General features: G+C 47.6%; 1 protein-coding gene and 1 long non-coding RNA gene across 2 annotated transcripts; both read right to left on the bottom strand.

Annotated features, from left to right (window-relative positions):
* Positions 1–61: 61 nt before the first annotated feature.
* Positions 62–18,182, bottom strand: Gdap1 (ganglioside induced differentiation associated protein 1). Its single transcript, XM_077687070.1, has 5 exons — positions 18,108–18,182; positions 15,573–15,768; positions 7,412–7,582; positions 1,567–1,785; positions 62–267 (listed from the first exon to the last, which is right to left on the bottom strand). The coding sequence occupies exons 1-5, from the start codon at positions 18,180–18,182 to the stop codon at positions 62–64; spliced, it is 867 nt and encodes a 288-aa protein (XP_077543196.1).
* A 2,074-nt stretch (positions 18,183–20,256) lies between these two features.
* LOC144172607 (uncharacterized) lies at positions 20,257–22,790 on the bottom strand. Its single transcript, XR_013323058.1, has 3 exons — positions 22,644–22,790; positions 22,136–22,399; positions 20,257–20,326 (listed from the first exon to the last, which is right to left on the bottom strand). It is a non-coding gene; the product is annotated as an uncharacterized LOC144172607 (long non-coding RNA).
* Between the last annotated feature and the right edge of the window lie 239 nt (positions 22,791–23,029).

Here is a 23,029-nt window from a genome sequence, read left to right as displayed (position 1 = left end):
TGTATTCTACTCATAAACACTGGCATTTGGACACGATGTCAGTGAATTTTCCATAGACATTCTACTTGATGAGCCCTGGGAGTGCCTTGCTGATGAGGGGATCGTGCTTCATCCTCTTGAAGTACCTCAGAATGTTTTTGTGTTTCTTTTGTGCCTTCTCAAAGTACCGTTCCCACAGGCCTGCCTTGTAGATTGCGTGCAGAAGTACCATGAGGTAGATGTCAGCCGCCGACACGTAGATTGAAAAAATCCAGGTCTGTGCTGCATCTGCTAGGGAGAAGAAAAAGAGAGAACAGGCTTGTGAGCCCTTTAGCTTGAGGCTCTATCTATTGCTGTTGCAATGGACTAGCAACATAAACCTGTTGTCACTCCGAAAAGAAATCGCCGGGTAGGCTGGGACAGGCCATAAAAACTGCCCGTAGTTGTGTGCGGTGAGCTGAATGGGGAATGTATTGCCAGATCCCCTGTGCAGATACACACGTCCTAAATGGTTTTGTTGCTACCGGTAGTACTGCTACCTCTATCCATGCCCAGGGCCTTCCCATTCTTCTCGGGCAAGTTTTTTTTTTTGTTATTTTAATATCAGGCTAGGTATGGGGCTAGATATAGTCATATATCTTGTATAAAATACAACATATATGGCTAAGATACGAAGTCATTTCATTTCAGTGATCTTGCTGCCTGCTGCACACTGTTCAGATGAATGCGAGACCGAACTAGTGGTAGAAACTTCACACACTCATTTCTAGTTTGTGGTGAGCTTCTGAGGGAATTAGCTTAGTGAAACTTGGTGGTACTATAGGTTTTTCCGAGCTGACAAAAACGGTTCTGTTAAAATCTGTTACACGGCACTACCATGAAATGTGATGACATTACTGGAACAGCTTTAGTAGTGGCGGCTTCATTTATTTGTGTGTTTGTTTTAATTAAAACTTCCACCACAAGTTATCTGTCATATCAACTGAGGTAAAGCTACCCATGGTTTGAGTCATCTCAGCAGCCAAACGTATAGAGTTTGTTTTGGAATGGTTGTTGTAGAACATGAGTTACAATTGTCTCGAAAGTTCCTCCCAAAGATACCCGTGCATGTATTAACAGCGGATGACAATTAGCAAACATCTATAGCTCCACTATAAACTAATTATAAGGAGTACGTGGCACCTGGAGCAGTGATAGTCGTATTAGAGGTCGAAACATATTTTTTCTAATGTATCCATTATAGTGCAGGTTACAGACCATTCCACATACAATTGGTTTTATGCAAAGCATATTTGTTGATGAATGCCAGCATTGGCAACGGTCTCGCACAATCCCGGCGACAAAACAGCATGGCAGACAACTCTCAAGAATGGCAGCATTCTGACAAAAAAAGAAGAAAAGGTCGACTGTACAGTGGGAATTCCTTTTAAGTCTGTGTATTGAAATTTTATGCCTCGGGACAAACATATGGCAAAAAAAAAAAAAGATGTGTGCAATAAGTACGGATTTCCTCACTTTGGTTTGGAGATTTTCGAAAGAAAAAAAAAGATTGACAACACTGTACTAAAGCCGTGATGGCCGACGCACCAGGCGTGGTATTTCCGGCGATCTTCCTGGTGTTGAGCAAGTCTTCCATGGCGTCAAGGGTCTTCTCAAGGTCATCAAGCTCCTTGCTCACTGCGCCCTCGGACTGGGCCAGGCCCAGGAAGTTGTCGTACGCGCGCTGCTTTTCCACGTATGAGCTCACGTAGTCCGGGTTGCGCTCCATCAGCTCGATGATCTGCGCCTTGCCCTGCTTTACCAGAGCTGCGTAAAGCCGGAATTTTTATTTTTAATGTCTCTATATCATTAACACATTATATATTTTATTAACGTCTCTAAATTCTCTCTAACCACATTTGTGAGGTCACCTTTGGATATATTGATTTAGCATCTGCTTTTGGCAATAAATTAGTTGTGAGATTAATTATATTTTAGATTTCTGATCCGGCCATACTGTCCTGCGAAATTTCCGTGTTTTAGGTGGGGAGAAGGGCGACTTCGCTGACTCTGTCTATAATCCAGCAGTGACTACTGATAGTTATGATTTCTGACCTAGCTATACTGTTCTGCGAAATTTACGGTTTTTAAGGGGGCGAGTTCACTGACTGTCTATAATCCAGTAGTGGCTACTGATATAATTTCTGACCCAGCCATACTGTCCTGCGAAAGTTCCGGGTTTTAGGGGGGCGGGGGGGGGGGGGGGGGGGGGGGGTAAGAGTTCACCGACTCTGTCTATAATCCAGTAGTGGCTACTGATAGTTATGATTTCCGGCCCAGCCATACTGTCCAGCGAATTTTCCGGGTTTTAGGAGGGGTAGGAGGGCGAGTTCACTGACTCTGTCGTTCACTGACTGTCAATAATCCAGTAGTGGCTACTGATAGTTATGATTTCTGACCCAGCCACGCTGTCCTGCGAAATTTCCGGGTTTTGGGGGAGAAGGGGGGGGGGGGGGGGGGGGGTAGGAGGGCGAGTTTACTGACTGTCTGTAATCCAGTAGTGGCTACTGATATCTTTCTATCACTCATATGTTGCACTAGTTAAACTTACACAGCTTGAATGTCTGCCTTTGCCACAATGATCAGTCATTTTGTGGTGCTTTAGAAAAAGAAAACGAATACCATAACAATCGAAAGGCTGGGTGGAGTACGTCCATGCATCCTGAAGTCGTGGGTTTTATCTCCAGATGCTGCAGCTGCTTATATAACGTATGAGAAAAACCAAAATTCCCGTATGTAGAGATTTTGCCACACATCCCCAGGTAGTCTGGATTAATGTGCAATTTTCCGCTATGGCACCCCATACAGTCAAGTTGCTTTGGTGCGTGAAACCCCAAATTTGGGGTAAAACCATGTTGAAGTTGTGTGCATTTGGTGCAATTAGTTTGTAGAACACACATTTATTCAATTGTGGCTGTACAATTTAATGTCAAAGTGGGAGAGAAACTGGTTTGTGGAATTTTTAAGCAATGAATTAGCCCTTTGGTTATGTACAGGCAATCCAAAAGTTAAACGGAGCACGCGAGCGGTGGGGACACTGGGCAATACAGCACACCAGCGTGAACTATATGAGTAGGTGCACCTGACCCGCCGCGGTGGCTCAGTGGCTAAGGCGTTGCGCTGCTGAGGATGAGGTTGCGGGTTCGATTCCCGGCCGCGGTGGCCGCTTTTTTGATGGAGGCGAAAAGCAAAAACGCCCGTGTGTACGAGATTTCGGCGCACAGTAAAGATCCCCAGGTGGTCAAAATTAATCCGGAGCCCTCGACTACGGCGCGTCTCATCGCCTGCGCTGCGTCGGCGCGTTAAACCCTACAATATATCGAGTGGATGCACCTGAGATAGCGGGAGTGCGCTGGCACATCTGGCTGACCCATCTCGATGTCTTGACTCTCGTCTTATCGCCATCCCGAGCGAAATCGCGCTGCTGTAATCACTGCTTGTCAAAGGCACTTTATCGCGTTGCGCAAGCATTTGTTTGTCCTCATCGTGAAGAAAACTTCGGTCTTTGATGGCGTGCGCTAGTGTCACTATCGTGCACGTTCTGCTTCATCAGGAATGCCGCCACTTTTAATCTGCATGATTGCTGTGGTTCTGGGGGGTTTAATTTCTCGTAAATCAATGTGGCAAGCGGGGCCAAAACCATGGTTGGGTCAAGGGAATGCATGAAAAAAAAAAAAAGTGTATTCACAGCATTGCTTTTAGCATACAAACACGTTCTCAACGGAACTAAACGAGTGAGTCGATTGCGGACGAGCTACTTCCCCACACATTGGCTTTATTCCACGACAGAAAAAAATAAATGATCTTAGATGTTTTATCTCTGCCGCAAGACCATAGCCCCGTTCACTGTGCACGGGTAGGGAAAGCCTTGCTGAAAGAACAGGTTGTGCGGCTATTTAAGTGGATGCCCAAGGACAGTGACATGAATATAATTAAAATGTTCAAGAGAATCCTGAAAGCCGTATATATCGTGTTAATCATAGCCCATGTTCAGGCGCCCTAAGCAGTAAAAGGATAATGGGACAGTCCCCGTGAATGACCAGTGCATTGCTGCTGTAAATGACATGGGTAGGGACTTCACCAGTTATTGAACTGTTGCGGTATAAAAAGGGATTATTTTCTAGAATGACTTAATTGCAATTCTTTGTTTTATTTGTTGCCACCTACCTGCCGCGGTGGCTCAGTGATTAAGGCGTTGTGCTGCGGAGCACGAGGACGCGGGTTCGATCCCCGTCCGTGGCGGCCGCGTTTTTGATGGAGGCGAAAAGCAGAAACGGCCGTGTGTACGAGATTTCAACGCACGTTAAAGATCCCCCGGTGGTCAATTTATGCAGAGCCCTCCACTACAGCGCGCCTCATTGCCGGCGTTGCATCGGCGCGTTAAGCCCTACAATCAATCAATCAATCAATCAATCAGTCAGTCAGGCTGTTGCCACCTGTGATTTATTTCTGCCTGCATGTTTGAAAAATACAACCGGTCATGTACTTCTGATGGAGGCACACCCTTCTTTTCTAGACTAATTTAAGTTTGTTTCCCCTTTGGAATAAAACGAATTTGTGAAAAGTAACCATTTTTAATCGGCTCACTTGCTTAGTGCTGTTGAGCGCCCGTATTTTGTATGGGAATGGCAATCGCAATACCTCATGCAATTTTTTTTTAAAGACTATAGTCTTTCTTGGGCTACTTAAACCCAGAAATTTTGATGTCTTTTTTTTCTTTATTGCCGGTCTTCGACAGTGCAACACAACATAAAGGTACTACAGAAAACACACGGTCTACAAAAAGGCCGCCATGCCATGCTGGACTGGCGTTGTCATTTAAAATTCCCTAAGCATGGCGAGGGGTTCCACCCTTGGCAACCACTCAGGAACAGAAAACTTCGCTCTCTGAATTTCAATGAACTTGGAAACAGTTTCGCGGAAATATTGTCGCGTCGGCCGCGCGTCTACATCGCAATTGAGCCATGCCATGCGCGACCGCCAAATACTGTGCAGGCCCAACAACATGACGAGATCGTACGGCACCCCATCCTCTCTCTCTATACATAAAAACCGTATTCCACTGGGGTTCAGTGGAAAGTCCTTTCGCAGTGTCCTTTGGAGGACATCCCATAAAAACACTGCTGCCCAACAATGGAGAAAGACATGCTCCACCGTTTCCGGTTGTTTGCAAATAGAGCAGTCAGTTCCCCATGGCATCGAAATCCCCTTACCCTCCATCCATGTTGCAACTGAAAGCGTGCCCGTGTGTAGTTTAAAGAAGAAAGACTTCGCTCCTGGTGATACTTCCATTCGCAAAACGCTTTTTAGAACATCTTGTTCTGGGCCTGCACAGTATAAAACTCTATATATATACATTGGTACAGGTATGACCACATCGCATACATCTGTCTGTCCGTCTGTCTGTCTGTGACTCGATTCAGCCACCCGGCCAAAGTAAAAGAATGCCTGCGCAATAATATAGTCACAGCTAAATCTACCCGTCTAAGTCCGGTGTAATGTTCATACTTGTCAACATTGTTGAAAAAGAACAAGACATTACGCAAATATAAGACAACAAATCAATACAGAAGTGATATTTGCAGTGTTCCTTTATAAAAATTCAAACATGCTTGACTTTTGCGAAATTAAATACTTCATCAACTGCAGAAAAAGAATTCACTCCGCCGTCGCCTGCTGTCGCCCGCGCCACTATAGCTTCTGGCGCCATTTTAAGAAATCAACCGGCAACAGTTACGCAAAGTTCCACTAGATAGGTTCCACGTTCTGCTTGCAACGCACGTGGAGTAGGGAAACGCGGTTCTATAAACGTTGAAGTAGGCCGCCTCGATTCACGCGCGTCTTCGCCGTACGACAGCGTTGGCATCGAGACACCCGGTTTGGAGCAGTGGAACGCGGGAAATTTAAAATGATTTATGCAAACCTGTGGCGTCTTTACCTTGGAAGGAGCGCGACGCAAGCGGAACAACATGAGAGGTGAGCGGAAAAGCGAAGGGAGGCATTTACTTGGCAAAAGTCGATGAAGACTATCGTCTTTTGACGACATTTGCAACGAAAGGAGCAGATACGCGGCCAATTTTTTCATTCGTTTCCCTGTGCTAAGCATAATTTCGGATGCACTGGCCAAATTGATCTCTCATTGTAATACCACATTGCACAACAAAGTCTCTGCCAAACAAATTACAAGCCACCTCAGTCACACAGATTGAAAATGGTGTGTTCCTGACAAAGCAAAGCCGCTGAAGGCCGAGTCTTATTTAGGATGGCAAACAAGTGCTTGCCCCAGGCAAGCATGGATGGCCGCAGTCCTGTTTTACTCGAGTTGACGATAAGGCGAGCATCTGAGAGAGATGGGCCAGCCGGATGTGCCTATACGCACTCTCGCTGTCTGCAGTGCTTTTACCTCCTACTGATACATAGTGCTGGCATTCAGTTTTGTCCAGTTTGGCCATTGCTCGCTTGCTCCGTTTACCGTATTTTCGTGCGTATAATCCGCACCCCCACTTTCAGCCCGCCGGAAAAGAAAAAAAAAAATCTTCGCGTATTGCCCGCACATTTGATACAGGAAAGGCTGCACCAAAGCTACTGCTCAAGCAACACATTACATACTGTGTAGACAGAAAAAGCGTATATTTAGCAAGTAGAATACACTGACGACTGCAAGGCGAAAGTCACAATTCACTAATAAAATTCAGTTAGAGTGCGCTTGCGCTTGTTTTTCCTTGCCCTTGTATGTTTTGCGCAATCGCTGCCATGGAAGGCTTAGTCAGTGTTACCGCGTAGGAGCTTCCCGGCACAACGCGCATTGCCGTGAAGCTGCACTAAAAACCCCGCGTATAATCCGCACGCATACTTTGCCACTGAAATTTTCCCATTTTTGGTGCGGGTTATACGCGCGAAAATACGGTAACTTTTGGATCGCCTGTACATACCGTGAATAAGTTTAGACTAGGATGAGCACATGTACAGACACCTTTTTAAGTAGGGTGCACATGATGTCAAATGTACAATGTCTGTATAGAGTAGTCGCTAACTACTTCACTAATAGTAAAGCCGTAATTTTAGTTTTGGGTTAAAAGAATTTTGATGTGTTTCTCGTCATCATAATTTTCGCGTGCGTGTGTGCTATGGTAACAGCTGAGGTCAGCAGGCAGTGCTACTTATTTCGGGTTCAGCAGCACACGGCCTGGAGTTATTTAGTAACCAGATCGTAGGGCCTGTGCAGTGTGTGTGTGCTGTTTGACTATACTGAACCTCATAGCTCCTGGTGCCCTTAAGTTACTGCGGGTTCATCACTGCACCTAAAGCAAGCTTAAAACACACAAGAGTACACGAAACTTCTGCAAGGTCTGCCTATGCTGAAAGTGGCGAACACTGCCTGCAGTGTACTCACCAGCTCTCTTTTGGTCGTCGTCCGATTGACCTGACGAGGAGGTCATTTCGGGGTGAAACAAGGCGCCGTACACTATCAGCGGCATGTTAATTTTTCCCAGCTCCCTCACCAAGTTTTCCACCATGGTGCCGAGCTCGGTTCCTTTGTCGGGGAACAATTTTCCTACCGGATCTGCAGAGGGCGAGAAAGCGGTAGTTTACATTCCTTTACCTGGACATTTAATTGAGCACAAAGCCTTTACACTGGTTGGTCATTGCGGGAAAGTTCAGCGCCGCTATTGCACAGGCATATTTTATCAGACACACCCGCACGCACTTACCAAGTTGCTCTGACATGAAATTGTGTCTCAGAAAACGACTATACGTCTGCGCTGTGCTTCCAAAGCATTAAGAAAATAGGGCTACGTCACATCATCTCAGCCACACGAAAACATGTTTCTACTTTCTGCATGTCCAAAAACTAATACTTTTAATGCGAGAGCACTAGATGAGCCGGTCTTAAAAAGGCTGTGGCTCTGAAGGGTTCTGTAGCCTCATGATTGAAAGGATGCCAAGCTAGCAAGAAAGAGGAGGGTGCATCTTCACAGCTGCAAAATGCACCGCAGTGATGGCTGTGTGCACAGCAGCTCGCCTCCTGAGCGAAAGAAGGCCAAAATTGGAAGAAAGAACTTAAGCAGAAGGTGCGCCTCCGTTTTCGCCTTCCTTTTCCTGGCTGCATTGGCATTCTCCCACTCGGCAGGCGAACTGCCTTACTTGGCTGTCTGTGATCGCTGCTGCCGATTGTGTGCACCTGATCTAGAGCTCTCACACTACCGCCACATTCAGCGAAAAACCGCTCTCATTTCTTTTCGTAAGTTGCAGATGAGGTGCAATCTTGCGATGTGCCCATGTTTTACAGTGGAAGGCACGCCTATGATGGCAGCTCCATGTTTTACAGTGGAAGGCACGCCTATGATGGCAGCTCTGAGCTAATAAAATTGGGCACACAAGGCTATCATTGCTGATGTCCTGCCACGCAGCTTCTAGGGAAAAGGGAAATGTGGTTCTGGAAGAAAAGAAAGCCTATAGAGAGCAGCAGATAGCTATATGTGCGGCGCTTTTCTCCTACGTTGTGCTTGGTGCACTGTGCCTCTTCGCGGCTTCAGGAGCACCTCGCAGCTCTTGGTGATATCCATAGTCATTTCAACATTTCCTGGTACGATACCATACATGCTGTTTCCTGATGAGAATTAAGCTGAGTGAATTCACGATTCTAACAAGCCTGGGGGTGTCTAACAGGTCTGTTGGATGTTGTTATAAGGCACGCAACCCCAGGGAATCACACAAGGCTCTTGTCTTGAAAGGCGAGATTTTGCCTTCAGGGTAAAAAAAAATTTAAAAATAAAACAGCAAACGTTGTTGCCTTCTCTACCACTACATCATACCACGAGTCGAGCAAACCTTGGACGTCAGTATGCAGGCTCTGTACACATTTGAATTAACATAGTGAGTCTTTCCTGACCTAAACGTGGGAAGAAGCGACATGTGTTGATGGTTCTTCGATTATCTATCTCGAACTTGCCGCAGACTCCCTGCGAAGCAATCTGGCATTCGTATCTCGCATATATTTCTGTGGCATGGGGAATCCTCAGACTACCTGTGAACTAGCCGCAGTGAGCACGAGGCTGCAAATCGAAGAGCCGCAGTGAATGATCGGTCATCGGATCGGAGTTACAAACAGTTCGTTTGACCCAATTTTAGAGGCGCTTATTTCACAGAAATTTGAGCTCCCATACAGTGCAACAGTGTTTTGTGCCCACTTTGAGTATGCATTGTTTATGCTTTACATTTCACTAACTGCCATTCCTTTATGTTGAAAAGAGTAATAAGAATGATGTGGTAGTTTCACATCAGCCTCTTCAGCCGGCCATGATGGACATTTTTTGATATGCAGCATCCTTGAAGTAGTGACTTTGAGGTGGCCTCTTTATCTGCATTATTATGCGGTCACGTAGCAGACAGGTACATTTAGGTTCCATCGTGATTTTCATTGGCAGGCGTTGTTGGCGTTTGTTAGCAGGCTGGCTTACAAAGTTTGCTTTGCCACAATGCGTTTTCTGTTGGACTCAGTCGCGGAAGTTTTTGCCACGAGATTCTAAGGCAGTTTTGTTGTAAAGTACTCGCCATCTGGAACAAAAAAAAAATGTGCCCTTGCACTCCGTACAGGGTTAATCGGCATAGCTGTAACGTGTGGGCACCGGACGGCATTTACTCTGGTGCAGTGGTTCTCAAATGAGTGGGCCGGGGACCCTTTTCACTCTTGCAAAAGCGACGGTGTCCCCACGATGAACTATTGATCCCTGTCATAACGTTCAATATTTTGCAGTTGCGATAAAAAAGACCCACCATCTTATTCAATGTCCGCCTTTGTGTCTGACTTCTGCGCTGATGCACATCATAGTCACACATGTGTGTGGCTTTTCCGCATAGCTGGCGTGTTGGGCAAAAATTCAACTTTAAAGCATGTTCTACGCGGAGAAATGGAAGAAATTTAACGTAAAAGTTATGTCGCGAAGCCACCTATTTGAATTACCAGCAAGGTTTGGCATAAGGGAGAAAATAATGGTGGGAGGGGGGGGGGGGTGGATGGGGGAAGAGTTTTGAGGAGGGTTTCGCGGACCTCGGGCCCTGGGTTCCGCGGACCCACGTTTGAGAACCACTGGGGTTGCTCCTTGTGGTTCATTAAAGTCTTTTTCGTAAAATGGTGCACCCCTCCGTCTAACGATGGCGATGGTTGAACGCGAAGCTTTTTCTTGATAGATTCCTGGACTTTTGACTCGCCGACGGTTCGAAATTTTGATCGCAGGGGCTTTGACGTTGATCCTTCGCCATTTGATTTCGCACGAATAAAAAGCTTCGCGTTCGACCATCGTCGTCGTTAAGAAGGTGGTGTGAATGATTTTTCTGTCCAATTTGACACGCCCATACTCCCCTCTCCAAATTCAAGCTGCTTCGACCGTTTCGGTATGGCGCAATCGGATAGACGTCAGCTTCACAATGGAAGGGGCCCAGGTTCGATTGCGGGAAGCGTTTTTTCTTTCACTTCACCCACGGTCATCATCATAGACAGAGAAATTTTGCCTTCCTGCAGTGCGTTTTCGACGCGGCACACACCATCAGTGAGATATAGAAATCTTAATTATATTTAACAGGTCGCGTGGTTGTGGTATTCCTTTCGTTCCCGTTCTTGCTCGCGACGTCGATGATTGTAAGCTGCCTGCTCCTCAAAAGCACGTATGACGCGTGCCCCCCATCCGTACGCACCCACGTTGACGCTCCTCGTCCCGCCCGGTCGCCGCCCCTGCCCGCCGTAGCTCGCTGCGCGCGTTCTGTAGCGAACGAGGGTAACCTAGCCACACCCTTACTCCTTTCCAACGTGGTTTTTTTCACGCATGCTTATCGGGTTTCGACGGAGGAGTTTTCTGCGCACGCAGGACCGCAGGATTTTTTCTTTCGCCCAGCCTTATAAAGCTTCGCTTCAAAAACGTGCAATGTTTCAACTCGCCGCCGCAAGTTTTTCTTTTGGTCGCCTGGACATAAAGGGCAGCTCTGCCGGGGCAGAGCCTGGCCTCCAGGCTGTGGTCGCGCACAATAAAGAGTAGGAGGGGTGGGACAGTTGGGGGAGCAATAAACGGGACGAATCGCATTATTTTCGTCATTTGGAACGTGGGTGTTCATATGGCCTATCACAGTCTTTAGAGCTGGCTAGTGTTCAGCTGCATATTCAGACACGTGTTTGCGGAATATGCTAGCACGCCCGGATACAAATTCCTATTCCGCTTGAACAGCGCCCCCCCACCTCCCTCAAGAGAAGCCTGGCTTTCTCGGGGGCCATTTTCTTGATGGGGTCTGTTGGGTTCGACACTGGTTGCCTTTGCCCTTATTCACGCTTTTTTCTATTAATTATAGCATACAGCCAGCTGATACAAAACCGATTTTTGTCTTCGTTGTTCCACAGCCGCGATGAAAAAAAAAATTTGCCATCCCTTCCTAAAGAAAGTTGAGAGAAGAGCTAAAGCTAGAAGTGCGTCCCGTAGATCGTCAAACCTTCAAAGAGCCAAATCGCAAATGAAGAAAGAACCCATGCGAAGAATTTTCGCGCACTCAGTAAGTGCATCTACGAAAGATCTAAAGGTATACACGAAACGTGGTTAATGAGATGGAGGTAAACTATTGTACTCCTTCCCCATGATCGATGCGTGTGCTGTCTTATCTAGAACCGTCCCTATTTCGCGATTTTCAAGTGACCGTTTTGACACAATGGAAGCCCGGTTTCACGCACTTATCCAGAGATATTCTCAGAGCTTTTCGTTTTTTTACCGGACGCCTTCGGTCCCACAAAGAAAGATTTCGCTTTAATATATATCGTACAAGTTGAACCTATGACCTCGCCCGCTTGCGCGCGAGGGTTCGATTCCCCGCTGAAGGGGCTTTATTTTGATGGATGGGGAACTTCGAAAGTGTCTCTGTGCGCAACCTTTCGGTGCACTAATGAAACCCGTGTAGCCTGCAGGTTTCCGCGGCGCGTGTAAAGCTGATGTGTGGCTTCAAGGCGTTAAATCTGAATTTCCTCAGATTTACGAGACGCAGCGACGCCACGTCTCGTGTTAGAGCCATCTACGCCGCTGGCACGCTTTGGTCTTTGCCGGCTTTAACCGCCGCGGTGGCTCAGTGGCTGAGGCGTTGTGCTGCTGAGCACGAGGTCGCGGGTTCGATTCTCGGCCGCGGCGGCCCCTTTTCTGATGGAGGCGAAAAACAAGAAAAAAAAACTGTGTTTGATTTCTGTGTCATATAGGAATCGGTAAAACACGAAGTGAAATGGGCAGCGAAATCTGCAGCTTAGCATGATTTGCGGGTCGGCGGCTGTCTAGTGGGTGTGCTTGGCGAGCGACGTCCTGCTCACGGGTCGCTTCGGCAAAGGTGTACTGTCGTCATTTCCGTGACCGATATGACGCCAGTGAAATCTTGGTGCATCCCGGCATAAACCACTTTCGTGTTAAAATATAAAACCCTAAAACGAACATCCCTAAGCATAACGTACTCTTTAGTACTAGCGGTTGCTTCCCCGCAAGAAGACCCTGTGTGCAGGGGTGCACCCTTTGCAGACCGCTTGCTTTGTTGTCCTAGCGTCATTTTCGTGACGGATATGACGTCAGTCAAATATTTGTGCATACCGAAATAAAACACTTTCGTTCGTGATTTCGGCGCACGTTAAGGGTCCCCAGGTGGTCAAAATTAATCGGGAGCCCTCCACTACGGCGCGCCTCATCGCCTGCGTTGCTTCGGCGCGTTAAACCCTACAATCAACCAATCTTTGCCGGCTTTATGTTCCTCCTTCACTCTTTCCTGTCGAGACCCTCTCTCTTACAAGCTGTTTTGCATGCTTCGCTCCAATGAAGTTTTGCCTTGGACTCCGACTCGCAAACACCTAAATGAGGCGGAAATATTTATGACCATTTTTCACTAGAGCAACTTTCCTCAACCTCTGATGGAATTGCGTGTAATGGTTGCTTTATTTTATAACGAGTACGTCGGGTCGTGGCAAAAAAGATGCCATGCCGTAATAATAAAAAAAAGAGTCATGTAGATATCTCGCCGTGGGTGAACCGGTGTTTCAGCGAAGCTGTTATTCGTGTTTGTGCTAATTATTCGTTAATGTGCAATGCAAAACTAGTGATGTTTCGGCGCTGTCTAGTACCGCGATTGTTCACTGCCGCATTGTTTAGATATTTTTCCACTTCGGTATTACGACCCAGTACGGACTCGCCTTCAAAGTGCTATCCTTTGCAGCGTATAGAATCTGTTATAGTGCCTAGAATATACTAGGCACTATAAATCTGTTCAGCAAGTGGAATTTATGATGATATTTACTCTGTATGTCATCAACTCAAGATTGCCTGTCATCCATCTTCCGTTACAAGCAATGCGCGTTGAGGCTACGCGACTTCGCCGTTTGGTTCCATCACGATTAGGCAATTTCAATGCCACTGCCTAAACACAAAGACAAAGAGAACAACCGGAGGGTTTTGTAGAGGGCGGCTACTATGCCCTGAGAAGTGTCTTGATCACGATATACTTTTTTTAAATTTCATGCTTCTACATTTTTGTTTATTGTTATTTTTCTAGTTTTTTTGTGGGTTCGGTACGGGGGAGGAGGGGGGGGGGGGGGGGCGTACCGAAATCCTGATTTGATTGATTGTGGGGTTTAATGCGCCGACACTTCACAGGCAATGAGGTGCGCCGTAGTGGAGGGCTCCGGATTAATTTTTTTTTACCACCTGGGGATCTTTTCCTTGCGCCTAAATCGCGAAAGCACTGGAGTTCTTGCTTTTCGTCGAACCGATATCCTGCGTACGCCACCGCGTTGGCCGAATCTGCGTGGTTTAAACGAGCCGAACGCAGTTCCATGTTTTGTGTTTATTGTGTTTGGTGTCACTTGGTTACAAAATCGTGAGGCAGAATCTTATTCGTTATTATTCCGTGAAAATATTGTTGTAACAATATCTTCTTCGTGAAAATATTGTTTTTGTTCCACTTTTATCTCTCCTCTCTGCGACGCCGCTTTTGACTCAGACAGCGTTTTTTTCTTACGCCGCTCGCGACAGTGCAAGGCAGAGTCTTTTTTATATATTTTGTTTTTGTTGTTTTATCTCGTCTGTGTTCGACGCCCTTGTTTAACCCGGTTTTTAACTTGTTTTCCTAAAAAAACCAACCTGACGTCAGTTTTGTATTAAAAGAACTCTAACTTTCGTTTACGTACCTTGTGTTTTATCTTAAATTTGCCCAAGACTACCTCTGCGCTAAGCAGTGTTGATATCTACGACCGTTGTGACCCGTGGTACTAGTTAAAAAATGTTTTGCCTAAGTATGCTTCATCTTCAGGCTCGACATTATGGATAGCAAGCAGGTGGGGCTAATCGTTTTTCGCATCAGGACAAACCACTGCAAGCGAACAGCGCACTCGAAGAAATCGCCACGGGTGAGCTTCACCGGAATGCCCCAGAACTGCTGGCAGCCCTGGGGGGAAGGGCTCGGCTGCTAGACGAGCTCCTATTATGGAGCCACCATACTCCTATGGCCACCGGGCAACACCAGGGAGAGGGACAGCGTCCATGGGGCGCTGGGCGGATACCTGGACGCCTCTGGGCTCCGCCTGGCGCTACACTCCCTGTGACTGTGGACCCAGTGACTGTGTGTCTAGACTTTTACTTTCTTTTTTTTTCCCCTCTTATGGACCGGACGTTGCGTTTGCGTGTGTGAGTGTGCTCCTCTCTCCGCTGTCTTCTGTAAATATGTCACTGCTATCCTCTGTCTCTCCTCTCTATGAATATCTGCCCCAACTCCCACACCAGCAGGCGTTCCGGTGTCCACCCCTAGGTGTGACAATTTACTCCTGCTGGTGGTCTTTCCTTTCCTTTTCCTTGTCAATAAGTTCATTCATTCATTCCCCGTCACCGTGACCAAATATGCGAATTGGGCCAATGACGAGACCCAGCATGCGATTAACGTAAAAAATAGATTCTGCGCTGGCACAACGGCGCAAGGCGCTATTTCTGTTTTTTATTGTACTTTAATCGTATGCTTCGCCTCGTTTATTCGCCAAATTCACATCACTGGTCGTTCTGGGGCATTGTGGTGAAGCCCACCCGCGCCGATTTCTTTTAAGTGTTGACAAAAGTTTGGCTCGGACCCCCCAAAACCCAAGGTTACTAGCCAAAAAATGGCACGAATTAAAAGTTTCGAAGGTTTTGTATTAGCACAGTAAGTTCCGTAAAAGACAAGAAGCTGGCCGTACGTTTACCGACGCGTTTGCCTCTCCACCGCTTACGCCACGTAAGCAAATGCTTTGCCTTCGCCTTCGACTTTTTTTTTTTTTTTTTTCTGCGGAAGGGCATCTGCAGTAGTGAGACCACGCTTGCCCTCGCTCTGGAGAGAAGGCCCGAGGTTGGGCCCTGCGCCGTTCTGACAGGGTCTATATCGCATGCATTCAGTTCGGAGGGAGGACAACGAGCATTTATCCACTCCGCAGAGCCGCCTAGCCGCTGAATGCATCAGTGAAGCAGCAGTGTGCGTGCGACGGTACGTGGTATAGGAGCGGGGATCTGGAGAGGCCAGCGGGTTACCTGGGGAGGGGCATATCTGGTCAATGTAGAGCATCATCTGGTCAACTTCCGTGAAGACGGTGTCGCCATGCTTGAGCACTGGCAGCTCTCCCAGGGGGCTCATGTCCAGAAACCAGGGCTCCATCTGCTCGCCGTGCTGAACGTCCATGATTCGGGGCATGAAGCTCACCCCCCGCGTGTACAGGACCAGTAGCATCTGCGTGCGCAAATGTTTTCCAACTCGTTCTGTGAAACGGTTTGCAACAGGCCCGTGTTTTCGCTAGGCCAAAACTGACGAATCTTGTATAAAATGCGTCCGTATACCTCAACTCAGCCTGTAAGCAGGATTTGCGTGCAGACGCCGGAGTGAATAAACGGTGCTCACTCCTTGAAGTTCCTACGAATAGTGACTATAAATGTGATATTTGTTGGGAACAGTTTTGCGCAACGGGGGCGGAGAGGCTCGACCCCCATTTCTTGTTTTTCCTTTCACAAATCCAACCATTTCAGTACCTGTAAAACACCGCAGCATATTTGATATGGACCCAGATTCTATGTCGTTGGGGTAAGCTTGGCGACTTTGGTCAACGGACAAAATGTTGCATAGAGATTTTCGCGGGAAACCTTTGCGGCGAAGCATGGTTGTCTCGAACTTCGAAAAAAAAAAAGTAAAGACTGTCTTAATGATAAAATATGCCATGTTTGCCCGCTAAGAACACGCGCATATAGCTTTTCTAGGTTTCACAAATTGCGTGTGATTAGTTAGCAGGGGCGCTGTCTACGTTTTGGGAGTTCTCGCGCGCCGCATAATGGTTTGCAGGGGAGTATCGTTCCATAAAACGGCTTTCACTCGTGTTCCAGAACAGTCATCCTAAAACAAGTTATACAACGTTCGACCGACGGCTTCATAACCGTAGGGAGCTTTATCTCGGTACCATATATTATTTGTTTTCTTTTTCCTATGAAATGAAATACTCAGTCGTCAGTCAGCGCTTGTCATGCGTGTGTACATACAGTATGTCTCGTCTTTTTGCCCTTTCAAAGCAATGACTTAGGGCGGACTCACTAGAATGCCTTGGAAACAAAACGGTGACATCGCAAGTGGTTTGATCATTTGAGTGTAAAAGTCCTACTCGCGAGACAGCTTCATCATTTGTGAAATGCAAGTTGCCTGATAGCCTGGCACCGTTTTCTGTTTCTTTCCAGCTTTCTCTCGATTGCACTTAACAATCATTGTCTCAACATTATTTAGCTTGCCTTAACGGCAGTATAATGTTTGTACTCGCCTTGTGTAGGCAATTCACTCTCTGGAAAAGGTGGCTCAGAAAACTAACTAAAGAAAACGAAACCCGACTTCCCCTGGTAGGCATAAAAAAATAAGGTCGTTAATGAAACAAACTCTGTTTGCTCGCGCTGTAGGCACTCTCCGAATAACGTAGGCCTTAAAATTTAATCTCTTCGCAATGCGGCAATGCTGCATGCGGCCGGACGAGTCTATTGTAGTCATTGTGTAATGTTCTATTAGGGAAGCCACCGTAAAGCCTAATTTTCCTCGAAAACAAATGTTCCCGTAGAAAGAAAACGCTGGCTATTTTTTTTTTTGGGGGGGGGGGAGGGGGGCAACACTTATCAGCCAACGCAAGAGTTATTTAAAAAATAGTTTGGTAACAAATGTTCAGCTGTAGAAAAAATTAACGCGTTAATTTCTGAGGCTGACGTTCTCAGTCTTTTCCTGTTCATGATTCTCGGACAGTATTTAATAGCGTTTTTGGGAATAGAGGTTATTTACGTATCGTTTTACTCGGCTTACAACCCGAGAAAACACGTGGCATGGACGGCATCGATATACGTGACCTTCAACAAAATTTTAGCGCGCTTAAATCTGTGCTGGTTTTCATGGTGAGTAGTCAAATTGAACATTTTATTTATTCCTGATGATTTAAAAAAAACGTATAGTGAAGCCACTACATAAAAGAGGTTGTCATAGGACAGTAGAGAACTATAGACCTATTTCTATATTGCCTGCGGTCAGCCAAATCACTGAGAAACACCTGTTACTAACAGTGAACAACGTTCTTGTTAAGAACGGCCATATGGGGCAGGCATCATATTGTGCCTGGGACTTCCAAGGGAGGAGTGCAGCCACACTGTTATATAAGTTATCTTGTGTTTATTCTGCTTTCGATGATACCTAAACATGTGCGCGCTTCCTGAACGCAAGCAACGAATTCAATTCTATAGTTCATAAATTACAATTACGAACTCTGCTTCCGGTCGTTTTTTATAGCTACTATCGAGTTCCAACCTCCCTTAGGCGGTTCGTATTGGAATCAACACAAGCGGTGATTAAACACTTAATTTATAGGAGGAACCCTAAAAATCGATGTTATCTTCTCCCTTATTTAAATTGTACGATAATGACCACGTAGGCTCCACAGAAACTAAGTATAATATTTACAGTGCTCCTCGAACGGAGGGCTCCTTCTGAAAATCGGCTCTGTAACGTTTGTGGCGACTCTACAAAATGATAAGGGAAAGCGGGAGCCGGCCAGAGGCAGGTGCCCTTGCCTTTCTCGAGCCAATGGTGTTGGGGTAGTAGAAGAGGATGAGCTGCTCGTTGGTGTACGGCATGGTGGCGGCCGGCGGCCGCTGCGGCCCGCTCTCGCAGGGCCCTAGCGCTCCGGGACGGCCGACCCTTCCTGGCCCCTCCTCCAGACCGTCGTCGTCTTCGTCGCCCGGCCATGCTCGGGCATGCCATGGTAGCGGCACTCAACCGACCGACGCGCTGTGGCCCGCAGGCTACGAGCTGATGAACTTACGCGATACGCCCTCTCGTCGCCACGCTTCTTTATACGACCACTATTAAACCGGTAACGAAGACATTCGATTGCCGTAAGAACGCTTACAATTCAGAAAGCAATCCTTTGTGCATCCATTCGCCCGCCACCCAGGATCGCTCGGAATAGTCTATCGTGTTTTTTTTTAAATTAAACATCTGTTTGCTTAGACGCCAGTGCGTTTGACAAGCCTCTCTTTAAATAAATACTGTCATGCATAGTTTTAATCGCAGCGGCATTTATACCAGCTGCTTCCGGGGTTTTGTATCAATGGTACCATCAATCCCCCCCACGAGTCCAAGATGGAGGCGAAAGGGTACGCAGGAGACAAATCTATCTGCACTTTGAGAATTTTATAAGTATATAAAGAAAATCACGAGACAGTTGCATGAATTATTACCTGGTTGATTGGTGAGAGCTAAAATTTGCGGCCATGTTTTACGTACTTGTTTTGCAACTGTTAAGTTCATTATGTGTGCGTGCTTGCAGGCGTGTAGAACGCCACGAGTCAAGAAAACTATGAAGACATACGGGAAGTAATAGACATACACGAAGCTTCTCTATCCCCTTGCCTTTTCTGGAATTAAGTGAATCCCGCGTTTAGGGTTGGCACCATTTCGAAATTCCTATTTTAGCAGCCATTGCCCTTGCAACCACCGCGGGCAAAGAACATATGTCACCGTCATATCGAACTCCCAGACTGCGCGTGGAAACTTCCAAATTGGACGCATTTCACCAACAGCTGCAAACATATTATATATCTACCCAACCTCATCTACCGGACATTCTCATCATATGGACACCAGTTCATTCATTCCTGAAAGGGAATGAGGCGTCTCCTGCCGCAGCCCGAGCTCACGCACACAGGGCGTCTCCTTCTGGCATTGCAGCCATGAACCCGACACGGGAAATTATCCCCATAAGATACACAGACATCCTGGCCCATTACCGCTTGGGACGAATAACCTTTCCGCCTCCACGTCTGGAGATACCTTGCGAAGACATGGTCATCTATACACCGACAGTTCCAGGCAAGCACATATCCACATCGTTCTTAGCACTTTTCATACACCCGACGTTATCGACATCTACAACTTTAAATTCTGCCGAGAGCCACGCACTTTCTGCCCCATTGTGTGGCAGTGCCGCCATCCCACCTCCATTTGAGCAGTGGGAGGGTCGGAAGACCGGCTCCAACCGCGATCACCAACATCTGGTATACCGGGCGAGTCAGGCCGCCCAGACCCAGGGCTAAGCTGAAGTCCCCCACCTGGCGGTCAACCGAAGTTTGGCTGCTCTAATAAACGTTTATTCCCCCTCCTTCTTCACACAGAGGAGACATGCCTTCCCTGGCGTCCTTGACTGTTGGATTTCCTTTCTCTATCCTTTGGACCAGCGCGTCATTACCGAATATGATAGGCTAAGTGCATAGCGAGGGCCTCCGTTCTGGGAGTGTTGGAGCCACAGGTTGCATACGAGGGTTCCTGGCCAGCCCGGCACATACCCGCGCCCCCCCTCCCCATCACGCTGCACCGCCAGCAGCGACGGAGACGCAATTGCTAAGGCTTCAAATTCACGAAGGTAAGGAAGAAGTGATTTCGCATACTAAAAGATCCCACGTTCCTCATGCACGCGGGTCAGATATGATCCATGATGACCTGTGTTGCGCGTATTCTCTACAGGTGAACGTGTGGCTCCCTGCCGATGGGTTTAGAATAGAACACAAAGCAGGCGATTTCTCCTTCTGCGGCCCCGGCGCTCATGTCACCTTGTTCCGGTCTTTCTCTGCTGTCGGGCTGTGTGGACGCACAAGCACTGATTGTTCCCCATAAGACAATCCGTCGTTACAAGTGACAAGGCGAAGGAGTGGAGTTCCACGAACAAATTTATTTCAGTAAGCAGGCTCATTGCATCCTTCAGTGTAGCCGCTTCGTACTCCTGTGGTTGGGTGATGAAAAAAAAAGAAAAAAAGAAAACAAATTAAACACGTAATACAACAAAGTGCTCGCGTAGAGCAAAAAAAAAAAGTACTTTACTTATGAAGTACGCAATCAAAAGCTGTCAAGAAAACTTCAAGGCCTGTATTACCGCGTGGCGGGGGAGGGGGGGGGGGGAATCAAGTTAGCTGAGTGCCTCATGAGGTTAGAAGTCCAGTCGGAGTGGAAGCAAAAAACGTGAGGCCAAAAATTGCTCTTTGGTGTTTGTACAAAAAACGTGAGGCCAAAAATTGCTCTTTGGTGTTTGCACAATAATGCTAACGACATAGCGCCGCAACCGCGTATTCCGACCCCAAATAATAATAAAAAAGAGTGACCTTGCAGGGTTATTTCTCTTTAGCCGCAAGCGAGAGAGATCGGTAAAACTCCCTATGCATACTGCCTTCAGTCTTCGCCATTCACATTAGTTTCAAATGTGAAGGCAGTAACGGGAGTGCAGACGCCGTGGAAGGTGGAGGAGTCGGCTGAGGAGTCCCCTCCGAGAAGCGGACACGTCCGCCTTAACAATGCCGCCGTCCACAGCCGAACCCCTGAGGTGTTGCAGCACCAACGGTTCCCTCACGCTCTCGTAGCCGCTGCCGTTATAGCTATGCTCCAGCGGCTACAAACAGGGTGCTAAGGCACTACCGACACTTTGACAAGTAACTATTAAATTGAGAATTCAATTAGATTTTACAACAGATAAAGAGGTGCAAATTGAACTGCCGACTTGTGGTGCTACCTCAATGACCAGCTTGCTCATTTGTTACGCTCAAACAGCGAATATTTGCTTGTACATAATAGCACGCAAGAAGTACGGTCTGCTAAACAAGACGGCACGGCGTGTGCTAAAGCATATGGCTTTGGTAAACGCCGTAATGCGCATACGTTCAATAAACATATTCATATACATAGCCGTGACCGCCTATCGCGCGCTGAACGACACGAGTTATGTTCTAAGATCAAATACGATCCCCACTTTTCGTTTCTTGCCCAATCTGTGAGCAAAGTGTGGGCCTTGTGGCCGGCTACGTTACATCGCGAGGGTGGTAGCATGGGCAAAAGCTGTCGAACCAATCAAATAAAATCCTTAAGGATTAGCTAAAACTGGTATGGGGCATAACAGTAACAGTAACCGCCACGACACGAGGGGGAAGCCAAAAAAAGAGGAGATTTTGGCGATCTGGTACCGAAAAACAGTGCAGGGACTGATGGAGCGAACTCATCTGGGCACTCTCTCACACCCGCGCTGCTCTTTCCTTTTTGCCTTTAAAACCCTGAAGATTCCGCGGGACTTTCTGCGTCGACGGCCGCAGGCGGAATTTCAATATTACTCGTTTTATTTCGATTTCTAAGCCTTCTGAATTGTTGGAACTTGGCTGTTAACCACGGTGCAATGATTCTGACTGAGCGATTTCATTAACTGCAGACATAATTTAATTGTGATCTCTGAGAACAAGTATAAGGTCTCTTGGTATGGAGGTTTAAGTTACTTGAGAATTTTACAGTGATGTCTTCAACGACTGAGGTTGCTGGTCACCCTTACGCGGATTCTAGGGAACGGAACTGAAATAGCGCTCTGGCCAGTTCGGGTGTTTCATACATGGAAAGCGTTACGTTTCTTTCGTACGCGCGCCGAAAGCTGCCTTCAATGAATTCACCTCACAATCCGTCCACGCATGTGAAAACGTCCGTACGGTAGAGCGTGCAGAACGTGCGACATATAATAGCAGATCCCCTTTCACTTCGCTCATGCTGATCAAATACGTACCCGAGAAAACGGGCTGGTTGCGTCCCGCGTATGCTAGCCGATGTAGCCAGGGTAACCGTAGCCGACACCGTACGGTCGGTAACCGTAGCCGACACCATACGGCCGGTAACCATAGCTGTAGCCACCGTAGCCGTAGGGCCGGTAGGGCCGGTAGCCGTAATAGCCGCCTCCGTACGGTACTCCGACGCCGTAGCCAACGTTCAGTCCCAGGCCGACGGTAGCCACCACTACCGCTGCCAGCGCCAGTGACAGGGCGACGATGAACTGTAAAGGGGAAAGAAAAACGCGGGAAAGTAGCTCGCTCAATAAGCGCGCATGATTTCCGCGAACATTCGCATATTCGGGGTGACAAAACATTGGCACTAGCGCGCAACATGCACGTTTCAATGCAACGCTTGATAACATACGCAAGTACCGAAGGCTCCCGTATGACATCAAGCGTTTGCACTAATGGGCGCCACTCGTTACTCTGTAATACAAAACAAGAGGCCGAACATCCAATACTCACAGCGGCCTTCATGGTTCGCCGGTGTGTGCAAGCGGTCGAGAAGCGGAAAAGCTGTTCGTCTGGCTCTGCCGGGGACGTTTGAGGATTGCGCTTTCGGTTGAGGGGTTCGTGTTGCTTTTATGCGTTGGGCCCCTTTGGGAGGGGAATGAGCCAGCCTTCGCCTCGAGGAATGCCCCCGAAGGGGCACAGGAGGGGGGGCCCGCACCCCTTACCTCCCCTCCTTTTATTTTCCCGGGGCCGTTCGCACGGTGTGCCGAGTGTTTGCCCCGTCGAGACGATCTTTCACCCGGGTGGGGGGGGCCAGGGCCCCCTCGTCCATGCGGCGGCGTCTCATGCAGGGCAGCCCGTCGGAAGCGCGCGGTCCCTCGCGCCCCTTGTCTTCTCCT

Source organism: Haemaphysalis longicornis, unplaced genomic scaffold, assembly GCF_048455015.1.
Source record: "Haemaphysalis longicornis isolate Haplotype H1 unplaced genomic scaffold, Haemaphysalis longicornis Haplotype H1 scaffold_1, whole genome shotgun sequence".
In the NCBI taxonomy this organism is placed as follows: domain Eukaryota; kingdom Metazoa; phylum Arthropoda; class Arachnida; order Ixodida; family Ixodidae; genus Haemaphysalis; species Haemaphysalis longicornis.
This window is presented reverse-complemented; position numbering and strand designations above follow the sequence as displayed.

Coding starts and splice junctions, on each gene's coding strand:
- Gdap1 (XM_077687070.1), bottom strand. CDS start 18,182: ATGCCGTACACCAACGAGCAGCTCATCCTCTTCTACTACCCCAACACC. Junction 7,583..15,572: donor CCAGATATGCCCCTCCCCAG/GTAACCCGCTGG, acceptor CGCCCTCTGCAG/ATCCGGTAGGAAAATTGTTC. Junction 268..1,566: donor CGCCGGAAATACCACGCCTG/GTGCGTCGGCCA, acceptor TCTCCCTAGCAG/ATGCAGCACAGACCTGGATT.